Source organism: Athalia rosae, chromosome 5, assembly GCF_917208135.1.
Source record: "Athalia rosae chromosome 5, iyAthRosa1.1, whole genome shotgun sequence".
In the NCBI taxonomy this organism is placed as follows: Eukaryota; Metazoa; Arthropoda; class Insecta; order Hymenoptera; family Athaliidae; genus Athalia; species Athalia rosae.
The window spans coordinates 11,916,915-11,928,906 of NC_064030.1; the positions used below are offsets into that span (position 1 = coordinate 11,916,915).

The 11,992-nt window shown below is 41.2% G+C and overlaps 1 protein-coding gene and 1 non-coding gene across 4 annotated transcripts; both read right to left on the reverse strand.

Moving 5' to 3' along the window:
- Window positions 1-156: 156 nt before the first annotated feature.
- On the reverse strand, window positions 157-11,144 carry LOC105682954. Of its 3 annotated transcripts, none has more exons than XR_007278371.1 (4): window positions 9,268-11,144; window positions 8,959-9,116; window positions 6,672-6,790; window positions 157-4,027 (listed from the first exon to the last, which is right to left on the reverse strand). XR_007278371.1 is itself a non-coding variant. In XM_048655095.1 (2 exons), the coding sequence occupies exons 1-2, from the start codon at window positions 10,809-10,811 to the stop codon at window positions 9,019-9,021; spliced, it is 801 nt and encodes a 266-aa protein (XP_048511052.1). In that variant the 5' UTR covers window positions 10,812-11,144; the 3' UTR covers window positions 7,878-9,018. The 3 variants fall into 3 exon arrangements, 1 of the variants encoding a protein (XP_048511052.1); XR_007278370.1 differs by having other exon boundaries at window positions 157-3,181; window positions 3,304-4,027; window positions 8,959-11,144; XM_048655095.1 differs by lacking the exons at window positions 157-4,027; window positions 6,672-6,790 and having other exon boundaries at window positions 7,878-9,116; window positions 10,109-11,144.
- A 6-nt stretch (window positions 11,145-11,150) lies between these two features.
- On the reverse strand, window positions 11,151-11,269 carry LOC112695069. The gene has a single exon (XR_003150343.2). It is a non-coding gene; the product is annotated as a 5S ribosomal RNA (ribosomal RNA).
- Window positions 11,270-11,992: the final 723 nt, after the last annotated feature.

Here is an 11,992-nt window from a genome sequence, read left to right on the forward strand (position 1 = left end):
ACATCAGGGTGAGACTTCTGGAGGATGGACGTCCCGGGGTAGGGGCAATTGCACCTTACGCTGCAGTTTAACGTGGGAATAAAGTGGTAATAGGAGTCGGAGGGACTAGCGGTCAGGTTGCGAAGGAGATAGGAAAGCGTTGTAGAGTACAGGGTCTGGACGTAACAATAGAATTTTATTTATAAGTCCTTTGTTATATACAGTTTCATTTATTATAATATGGAAAAACTCCTTAAACATATTAACATCATCACAATAATAGTATTCATGCGTTACGGCTCGCCGCTGCGAGCACTACACGCCAGATTACGTATTTATCTAATACGCCTCCTTATCGTTGCACGGAGACGTAGGTGTACTTTTCGTAGTTCCCGTATAGGGTTGACAAAGGCATGAGGGGCATTGCGGCCTTTCGGCTGACGGTTTTGATCAGAAAACGGCTTTAGCAAAAACTAATCAGGGGGCGAGTTCATGTACATTAATTAAGCCTAGTGATAAGAGAGGGGCAGTACAAAAATGAACTAAATAAGATGAAAAAATAAAATGAACTGAGATAAACCAAACAATCAAACAGAAACGAATTACAGAATAATCGGACAAAACAAAGGCGGGAAACTTAAAGACACTAATCTCGTACATTCCTACGACTATTGTTGCCTGTGGACTAGAAAATCACAGCTGATGGGATTGCGCTGCTGCTCTGGGCGTTATTGCTGATTTATCCACCAATACTTCTCACTGTTACGTCTATGATTGTCCTTAAGGTCTTTTGCTGGGAGTGCTACGTTGCGTCATTGTCATGCGCATCTTCACAATTGCTATTGGGATTGAATAAAATTTCTTTTTGGTGGAGATTTCTTTTGACGTCGTAAATGATGGGTATATTATGCTCATCCTGAATGTATCCGCATCCGTCGAGGTAAATGAAGGCTTCCGAAGGGATGAAGCCTGATAGTATTCATGTATCTGACGTAGGCCGATGAAGCTGACCTGTACCTGCCCAGACAGATGCGTATACATTTTCTTTCAAAGATTCTGATTTTTTCCATCATTCCAGGGCTTAAGTTAAACCATATCGGGCATCCATACGTGATTATAGGTCTTATGAGAAGTAAATGGCACAAGACTTTAATCTTCTTAAGTAGAAGCGGTGCATGGAAGAGCCGGATTGAGCCGCAAAAGGCCTTTTGAGCCTTACTTAATTGTATGTTTACATGTTGATTAAATCTGTCCCTGAATATCTAACAGAGTCTCTGTGCGCGACGGGTGTGCCGTCTCTTCTGCTATCCCTAATTTCAAAGTTTTTCCAGTTTTTCTTGGCGTCGCGAGACGCTTTTTTAAGCATAGGTCTGAACAGGATTGTCTCGCATTTAGCCGTGTTTATTTTTAGCTTCCAGGTTCTGTAGTAATCGGCAATTTTGATAAAAAGATCCTCGAGTCGGATTTTGAGTACTGAGGGTTTTCTACCTGATATGTATTATATGACTGAATCGTCCGCGAATGCGATCGCTTTCTTCGAGGGATCCTTGTTCAAGTTGGAGAGGTTCAAAATGTCGCTATTATAAAAATTGAATAAAATCGGCGAGTTAACGGTACCTTGTTGTAAACCGTCGGCAATGCTGAAGGTTTTTACTGAATCCAAGTAGCCGTCACAGACCGCAAACGCTTGTCATGTAACATAACTCATTGCCAGAGCATTTGAGTAAGTTTTACAGGAAAGTTTTTTCGTATCAATCTGTAAAATAAGCCGTCTAGCCATACGGTATCGAAAACCTTCCCCAGGTCTATCAAGCATGCTGCCACGCAATCGTTGTTGTTCAACGCCCAACAAATATCTGATGTGAATTTATTGATGGCGTGGACGGTTGAATGTTTGTGTCTGAAACCAAATTGAGATTCCGGTATTATCTCATTCTCGTCACAAAAGACCGTCAAGGCTTTATTCACCAAGACTTCAAAGATTTTACTAATGTTTGACAGCAAACTGATGGGTCTGTAGCTTGAAGGGTCTGAACATTTCTTGTTTTTTTTCAGTAGAGCGATAACTTTTGCTGTTTTCCAACAATTCGAAAAGTAGGTGTTGTTGAGCGCGTTATTGAAGAGAATGCAGTAGTAGTTGACAATTTTTTTTTTAAGATGTTTAAGTACTATACTAGGAATATTGTCGTAACCTGCTGATTTCTTATTACTCAGTTTTTTTGAATATGTCCCTTAACTCGATAGCTGATGTGAAATATTTAAGGGCTGCTTCGTCACTTCTAAGTTGAGTCGCCGGATTGCAGTCAGAGAAGGTTGTGACTGTTTTGTTTGCAGCCCTGTCACTTCCGATGGCGGATTTCAGTTCTCCGATTTTGGTTTTGATCAGAGCGGCGTGTTTGCCTTTGCCCAGGTTAGTATTTTGGATATTTGTGGCTGCGAAGTGCGCTCCTATGACGTTCAGTTTTTCTTCTCGGTTGGAAATTACGAAGTTTGAGTGATCGCGTATCGTAGTGATCGGTGATACGCCGGCTGCTGTCAGGAGGTTGTACTTAGTTTGCGGGATCACTAGTGTTGGTATAGGTTTTGAGCTACGCGGTCTCAATAACCGATTTATCTGCGGGAATAGTTTATCCGGTTTGTCGATAGCTATGTCTCTGATTTTTTTTTCCCAGTGCCCGTTTACAGATCTGGAGACTTTTACTCTTATTTTCTGTCTTGTTTCCGTGAGCAGGTCTTTCAATATATTGAGTTGGACTAAATTACCCTGTGGGTTGATTTTATGTAATTCATTAATTCGACTGATAATGAACGTTTTGTGTTTTTGTAGCTCACTGATTTCTTTGGTCATGTGGGAGTTCAATTGCGTGATTTCGAGCGTGAATTTCTTTCCATGAGTTTTTCGCGGCATAAGCTGCTATGATAAAAAGATTGTAATGACAGTTGACTCGCAATTTGACTACGGTAGCCTCTAAGGCTCTCGCGTTCGATAAGCAGAGCGGGAAATTTCGCTCAAATTTGATTGGATGTCTGATCAGCAGTGCCGTCCCCCCTCCTTGTATCGCATTCGGTCTGTCATTTCCGATCATTGCATAATTTTCGAAGGACATTTTGAATCTGTCGCTGAGTTTCGTTTCGCCCAAAAGGACAAACTCAGGTTTTTCCAATTGCAATAGATGAGCCAGGTGATTCCTGCGCTGAATGGCTATAAATGAGTTGACATTTACAGCTATAATACTTAGCTGCTCAAGACTCAGATTGTTGACCTCGATCGCTATCGGTTGAGTTGTATACCTCGATTATGCTTTGTATATTCATTATGCTTACCGTATTTTGTGAAACGTCTTCTTGTATTTTCTGGAGTTGGGTGTTTAAACGGTCAAACATTTCGATAAGACGGCTCGTTTCGCTCGCGCGCATTGGTCTTGCCTCAGCCGAAGTCTCGGTGGGATCTCTGGCCTCACCGCTACTAATTTCATTGATTCGCGATCCTCGGCAGGCTTATTAGCTACATTGGAACTAAAGGTGGTTGTCGGGTCTACGATCTTGGCAATTTTTACTAGCTTTGCTTGGCTCCACTTGTTCGCTGCGTCTACTTTTTGAGCAATAATTTTACCGTACTCGGCGATTTTGGGACAGCCGCGATACGGAGCGGGATGACCGTATTTTTTACAATTTACACAAAATACTTTGGATTTGTCGGTTCGCTCGTTTGACGGGATTTCACATTGACCCGACTCATGGTTCTTGTTCGGGATTACCAATTTTTATGTTTTATCCCCAATAGATTTAGTAACATTTTTTGTTATGATAGTTACCGACACTGTCGCTACTAAGTAAAAAAATGTGCTGCGAAACGCATCATTCCGCGTCGGGGATGTTGCAAGAGAAAAATAAATAAAGAACTTAAAAAAAATAAAAAAAAACCACCACAAAGTTAATCGAAAACGTAACATAAAATTTGGTCCTTCGAGCCGGATCCGACGGTATAGTGAAACACAGTGCGAAAATTCAGGGTGAATAAAGTAACGACGCCACGCCGACGGCATACCTGAAACAAAGAAAGCATTAATATACCACTGATTGTGCTAATTCTCATCGCAGTGCTTAACAAAAACGAAAAGCAGAACGCCAAAATAATACAAATCAGTTCTTATATCAGTGAAAAGTGTGAAATAATTACAAATCAGGAAACAAATCATAAAGACAAGAAAGAGACAAAGACAGAAACTGATAGCGTCGGTTTCTCACTCGCACGCTAGGAATAAGGCAGAACTCAGCAATTATCGACAAATCACAGCAGATCACGAAAAAGGAAGAACTTACCGACAAGTAATGATAAAGCAGAGTCAGCAACGCAGGAAGTAGAAATTATCGATCGGCATCAGAGATCAAAACAAGGGTGAGTGAGGCATCCTATAACAATCCCTGACGTATTCCCATTCCTGATCCAAAATGGCAGAACTTATACCATTATTACAAAAAAGAGGAAAATACAAGGCAAAATTAGGAAGATTCGAAATCTTCTTAAGCACGTGTACTCAAAACGAACTAGATATACTACAGACCAGATATGCAGATATTACAGAAATTCTTAAGTTATTCGAAAGTGTTCAAAATGACATAATGGCTAAGCGAATTGAAGAAAACCATCCAAATCTGCAACAAAAGCTAGCGGAAGATGAGGCAGAGACTGAGCGTTTCGAGGAAACTTATTATGCCGCTATGAGTGCCGCTAAAACGAAATTATGCGCACAAAACGCAAGGGTTACACCAACTAGATCAAACGATGTTACGACGGATGATGCCAGACACAAATCACGCGTAAAGCTACCAGAAATAAATTTACCTAAATTTAGCGGTAAATGCGAAAATTGGATAGAGTTTAAAGACGCTTTCGAATCTACTATACACAATAAGTCAGATTTATCAGATATAGAGAAGTTTCACTATCTTAGAGGACTAATAAGTGATGAAGCAAGTAAGGTAGTGAGTACCCTATCCACAACTGCTGAAAATTATAAAATCGCATGGGAACTTCTACAAGCTAAATACGACAACGAAAGATTAATAATGAACACTCATCTACGCGAGTTACTCAATCTAACGGAGATTAATAAGCAAAACTACCAATCCATGAATCAGCTTTTGATATCGGTAAGAAGTCATACTCAACCGCTAAAGGTATTAGGCGCACCCGCAGAATCTTGGGACATCATATTGATACATATTATTACAAATAAACTTGACTTCTATACCAGAGCAGAATGGGAGAAGCAAGTCAATAGTTTAACAAATCAAGAGATGCCAGAGCTAAAGGACTAGCTGGACTATTTGACAAACAGATGTCGGACGCTACTTATGTTATCAAAAGAAAAACCTTCGCAAGAAATAAACAAGGGAAAACCTAAGATAGAAGGAAAGGTCACTTTAGTTTCCACGGGGCAAACGATATGCGATTATTGTGAGGGGAGTCACCCGCTTTATTGGTGTCGAAAATTTAATAAACCTTCTAGTCAAGAAAAATGGGAAGAAATTAAACGCTTGCGTTTGTGCCAAAACTGTCTAAGAAAAGGCCATCTAGGAAAAGACTGCACAAGAGGACAATGTAAAAAATGTTCAAAGGGACACCACACAATTCTACATCAGGCTCGCAAATATGTAAATTCACAAGAAAAGGAAGCTAGGATCGTGGCATCAGTTAGCCAAAAACCGACTGAATCAACACAAGGTGAAGGAAATCCTCCACTGGTGGATCAGCAGGAAAACCCAACCACTGTATTACCATGTATGCCTAAGTCACACTCGTCCGTCATATTGTCAACCGCTCAAGTTAATCTAATCGATGCAAATAACGAAGTTGTGCAAGTCCGGGCATTGCTAGATCCAGGATCACAACTCAATTTAATCACTCAGAATCTTGCGCAAAGACTAAAATTGCCCATTCAGGATATTCGCCTACCACTAAGCGGAGTCAATCAAGCGCACGTAGATGTTACGAATTCTATTACGGCCTGCTTAAGGTCTAGAACGAGTAGCTTCGCAACAAAACAGGAATACTTCATTTTGCCAAAAATAACAGAACGTCTTCCACAAGCAAGACTCAACCTTGAAGCGATAAAGGTGCCAGAGGATATATTACTCGCCGATCCAGAGTTTGATTCACCTGGAAACATCGACGTGTTACTGGGAGCAAACATATTTTGGAAGGTACTGAGCACAGGAAAGATCACTAGCGGCAAGGGACAACCAGTATTGCAAAATACTTTGCTAGGATGGATTGTAGGCGGTGAACAAGCAACACGAACAAAACCCCATGAAACAAAGGTCTGCAATTTGAGTGTCATCTCATCTCTAGAACAGCAATGGAAAAATTCTGGAAAATCGAGGAGATGCCATCGAAGCAACAATTAACAGAGGAAGAAAGATATTGCGAAGAACACTTCCAGAAAACACATAAAAGAAAAGACGATGGAAGATTTGAGGTCAGACTCCCTTTAAACGCTAATATACAGCTAGGAAAATCGGAGAAGGAAGCGTCCAGAAGAATGTATGCATTGGAAGCGAGACTTGCACGCGATTCTACATTAAAGAAGGCATATAGGGAATTTTTGCAAGATTATGAAGCTATAGTCGACACATGTCGACTATAAACGCATCAGATATTCCTGATGAACAAGAAAAATATTACTTACCACATCACCCGGTCGTACGAGAAGAAAGTGCCTCTACCAAGCTTAGGGTAGTGTTTGATGGATCGGCTAAGACATCTAATGGTTATTCTTTGAATGACAAACTGCTACCGGGACCCAACCTGCAAAAGGAGATCATCAGTATTATATTGAGATTTAGACTATACACCTACGTAATAACAGCGGATATAACTCAGATGTTTCGACAAGTAGCAGTCAGCAAAGAAGATCGTACTTTACGACTTATCCTATGGAGGGAGGAACCTACGTCAGGAATGCAAGCTTATACTCTTAACACAATCACCTATGGCACTACTTGTGCACCCTACTTAGCTATGAAATGCTTGCAACAATTAGCGAAAGATGAACACGAAAGATATCCTGCGGCTGCGAACGTCCTGCAAAGAGATTTTTACATGAATGATGTGCTTACGGGAGCCAACACTTTGGAAGAAACAACTAATCTACAAGGGCAGCTAATGGAGCTACTACACCAAGGAAAATTCGAACTACGAAAATGGAGATCGAACGATCTTCGAACATTGCGACACTTGAAGAAAATAACTTTACCGAAATTAGAGCTATGCGCAGCTACACTACTAGCTAGATTGCTCGAACTGGTATTAGATTCTTTAGATAAGGAAAGGATCGACGATATAAAGCTATGGAGTGATTCCACGATTGTTTTATATTGGCTGAAAATGCACCCTGCGCAACTCAAAACCTTTGTGGCTAACAGGGTAGCTTTAATACAAGAAATAACCATAAATTGTGAATGGAGACATGTCGGATCGCAGGACAACCCTGCCGATCTACTTTCAAGAGGAACTACAGCAGACATACTTTTAGAGACTAGATTATGGTGGAATGGACCGAGCTGGTTATCGAACAAAAAAGAATGGCCTAAAGGAAAATTTGTACTACAAGAAGAAATTCCTGAAAAAAGAACTGTGCTGATCTTGGCACCGAAGACCTCCATGATCGAAGTTTTGCAAAAATATTCATCTTACTCTAAATTAGAAAGGATTATAGCTTATCGCCAAAGATTTTGTACTAATGCTCAAGGCAAAAGGAGCATAGGACCCCTATCGGTAGAAGAACTCAATAAAGCGGAGATATCTATTCTCAGAATAATACAGAGACAAAACTTTCATCAAGAATAGCATGATTTGAAGCAGAATCAGAATTTGAATAACAAAAGCAAAATAATAGCTCTCAAGCCTTTTCTAGATCAGGATGAGTTGCTGAGAGCGGGCGGAAGACTTCAACACGCACTGATCACTGAGGAGCAGCGACATCCCATACTGTTACCTGCGAGTTGTTTTATAACAGAACTTATTTTAAGAGAATTGCACGTCAAGTTATCACACTGCGGACCGGAACACTTACTTACTGCAGCTCGAGCTCGATTCTGGCCTATTGCTGGAAGAAGAGAGGCTAGAAAGATAACCAGAAACTGCATAGCTTGCTATAAATTCCGACCGAAACCTGCAAACCCAATGATGGGAAATTCACCCGAATCTCGAGTAAGTGGCGGCACTAGACCATTTCACACTTCAGGTATAGATTATGCAGGTCCGCTACGGGTTCGGGAAAGTAGGCGTCGTGGAAGAATACCTATCATTAAGGCATATATAGCAGTATTTACTTGCTTTACCACGAAAGCAGTACACCTTGAGCTGGTGAGCGATCTTACTTCTGAAGCTTTCCTTGCTACCCTGAGACGATTTGTCGCCCGAAGAGGACTTTGTAAAATTCTATATTCAGATAATGCTACCAACTTTGTTGGAGCCGCTAGGGAGCTAAAAGATATTTATAAATTCTTGTCAAAAAATGAAGAATGCATCGCTACCAAATTGACTGAACAACAAATAACCTGGAGATTTATACCTCCGAGAGCACCTCACTTTGGGGACATTTGGGAGGCTGCAGTGAAATCAACTAAACGCCATTTATATACGATCACACAAGGTCTCAGTTACACGTTCGAAGAATATTATACCTTGTTAGTTGAAATAGAATCTGTTCTAAACTCAAGGCCATTGACATCCTTATCATCCGATCCTCATGATCTAGAACCCCTAACTCCCTCACATTTCCTACATGGAGCCTCACCATTAGAGCCTATAAGCTCAAGTTACATTGACACCCCGGACCATCATCTGTCTAGGTGGCAACACATTCAAAAACTGAAGTAAAATTTTTGGAAAAGATGGAAAGAGGAATATCTCCATCACCTACAAACTCGTACTAAATGGGTTGTGGGAAATGAGAACATTAAAAATGGTACCTTAGTTCTTATTGCGGATGACAACACTGCTCCGCTATATTGGACGTTGGGTCGTGTAAGTCAGGTGTACCCAGGGGAGGACGGCGTTATCCGAGTGGCTTCAGTGAAGACTTCCAGCGGTACCTTCAAGCGTCCGGTGAAGAAACTGTGTGCCCTTCCTCTCGATACATAAAAAAAAAAAAAAAAGGGGGGAGAGATGATTTATTTGATTACTTAGCTTTGTTGTTAGTAATACCAAAGAAGTTGTTACCATTCATAAGATATCTATTGATGTTTAATTATGCCTAACTTAAACTTATATGTACTTACCTTCTGAAAGTTGAAGCCGTTCCTTCAAGGCGGGCGGTATGTTTGGGATTACCAATTTTTATGTTTTATCCCCAATAGATTTAGTAACATTTTTTGTTATGATAGTTACCGACACTGTCGCTACTAAGTAAAAAAATGTGCTGCGAAACGCATCATTCCGCGTCGGGGATGTTGCAAGAGAAAAATAAATAAAGAACTTAAAAAAAATAAAAAAAACCACCACAAAGTTAATCGAAAACGTAACAGTTCTCTTCACATTTCACACATCTATGGCTGAGTTTGCAATTGCTCGATATGTGACCTATTCGCTGACAGCGTTCGCATTGAATTTTCCCTCTCCTTTTCAAAGAGTCCTAGGTTACAGATTGAAACACAATGTTTTTTATGTTGTTTAGTTTCGACAGGTTGCTGTTCGCCGACAATTTGACTAAAAACATGGGTGGGCTTCTATTAAGCCTTTTAGAATTGGAAGTGGAAAATACCGAGACACCCTGGAAATCTAATTCGTCTATTGACTGCGCTTTCAGGGCTTCGAGTATGTCATCCGCATCGAAATCTTCCTCTCTTCCCTTGAGTAGAACTGTTTTTGTTTTAATTTCGTTTGGTATGAACGTGAGAATTCTGATATTCCTATTTTTAATGGTTTTACAGGTTTTTTTCTACTCGATTAGATTGTCTACGTGGATGACATGCTTATTGTGCCTAATTCTTTTTATGTTAAAGTTCTTAATATTCATAGAGACTAGCATAAAGTTGGATATGACTTTAGCAGACTGGTCTATCGTTATAATCGGTGGTGTTTTTTTGACTTTGTTTGTTTTATTTAGGAAAGAGGTACTACTTTGGTTGGTCCCTTCGTGTTGGTGATTCGGATGACGCGTAGGCGAGGCTCCGCTGTCAACCTGGTGGGGGTGGCCGGCGTTATTGTGGTCAATGTCGATGAGCTCGTCCTCCGCTGGTGTGTAGCTGCGGCCTTGGCTTAGGTTGCTGAGTGATGATGCTCGACGTTGTTGTTTGTTGTGCTCCAGGCTCCGCTGAATGTCCGTTCGGTTTAAATCCACGGCGCTCAGCTGTTGACCGAATTCGGGTCTCTTACTTTTAAATGACTCGATTCGGGTTGCCATGTCCAAGTTTACTTTCTTGAGCTTCTCGATTTGACGTAACGCGTGTTCGAGTTTCCGTTCTATTTCGGATTTTTCGAAAATCTCGGCTCCCATCCATAACGGAGATTCGCTGGATTGATTGGGAATTTGTGTTACATCAGATGCGAAAACTTTGGCTCTTGGGCGCGTAACTAAGTTGGGTTTCGGTGCCAATTTAGCTTTTTTGCCGCGCAATTTCGTTGTTGCGCTTTTTGTAGCCCGTGCCGATGACGTGTGCTGTGTGGGAGATCTCTTGGATGTCTCTATGAACGCGGATCCGGCGCGCTGCATTTTCACAGATTTGTCGGTTGGGATGGGTACGATTGATTCGTTTGAGATATCAGCAATTTTTCTCTTGGTCGAAGATTTAAGAGAAAAGGATGCGTTGGTGGATGATTCCATAATTCACACGAGACGGTGCTCTTGTTGCGTCGGGGGGCACCCCCCACAGCGGTTATCTACTTTCTTTTTCAGTTCATGCACAAAAAAAAAACTGCCCGTGCACGCAGCGTTGTGTCACTGCAGCTCTGTAACTTCACACGTTCCAAAGATTGATGTGTTATCAACGCTGAAAGGTATCTGCCTGACTTGATTGAACCAACGCTCAGGCAAGACTGACGAGAACCGGTGCATTCAGCATGGTATGGCCGTTGCCGGAGGATGGTGACAGCTGCGTCGCCAAAGCGCGAGTTTTTCATCTTCTTGGCTTTCGAATCAATTGAAAAAATTGCAAAAAAGAGATGCCAACGGCACGCGGTGTTCCCAAGCGGTCACCCATCCAAGTACTAACCGCGCCCAATGCTGCTTAACTTCGGTGATCGGACGAGAACCGGTGCATTCAGCATGGTATGGCCGTTGCCGAAGGATAGTGACGATTGCGTCCACGGAGTGCGAGTTTTCATCTCTTTGGCTCCGAATCTTATTTTCGAAAAAATTGCAAAAAAGAGATGCCAACGGCACGCGGTGTTCCCGAACGGTCACTCATCGAAGTACCAACCGCGCTCTACCGACTCTCCAGATTACGTCATTCAATTCGAATGTATTTCAAATGTATTACGTCAGATGTCATATTTTTGTTTATCGCCTCTTTTTGTACCTAAAGCTGGTTTGGTTACCTCTTGCAAATCCACGCTTCAACATTGTATGATTGTATGTTTGATATAATAAAGAATATTATTTAACAATCAGGTAGCATTCTGAGGTTGACCGAACATTGGCACTTCGGTCAACGATTCTGGGGTTCTGATACATGAAACACCCTACGAATTACCGTTTAGTTTCTCATGCTCCGACTTCTCTGTGCTGAGTCTCACAACCTATCCTGATTCTGGCAAACAATTAGATTCGATAAGATATGCCACTTTTTCTAGCCTCATTATGGCCAATATTGTTCTTTCAATAATTTTTCACATCTTTACCATCAACTTATTATGACTATTTTCTACATTTCGACAATAACAGTCGACATGTATAGAATTATTAAAAGTATATTTCGGCATCAAAATTATCAAAAGAGCAGCGAATAAGATTTACTGCCGTTTGTTGAAACATGGCAGATGACGGCAGTGCAAACTCAACGAAAC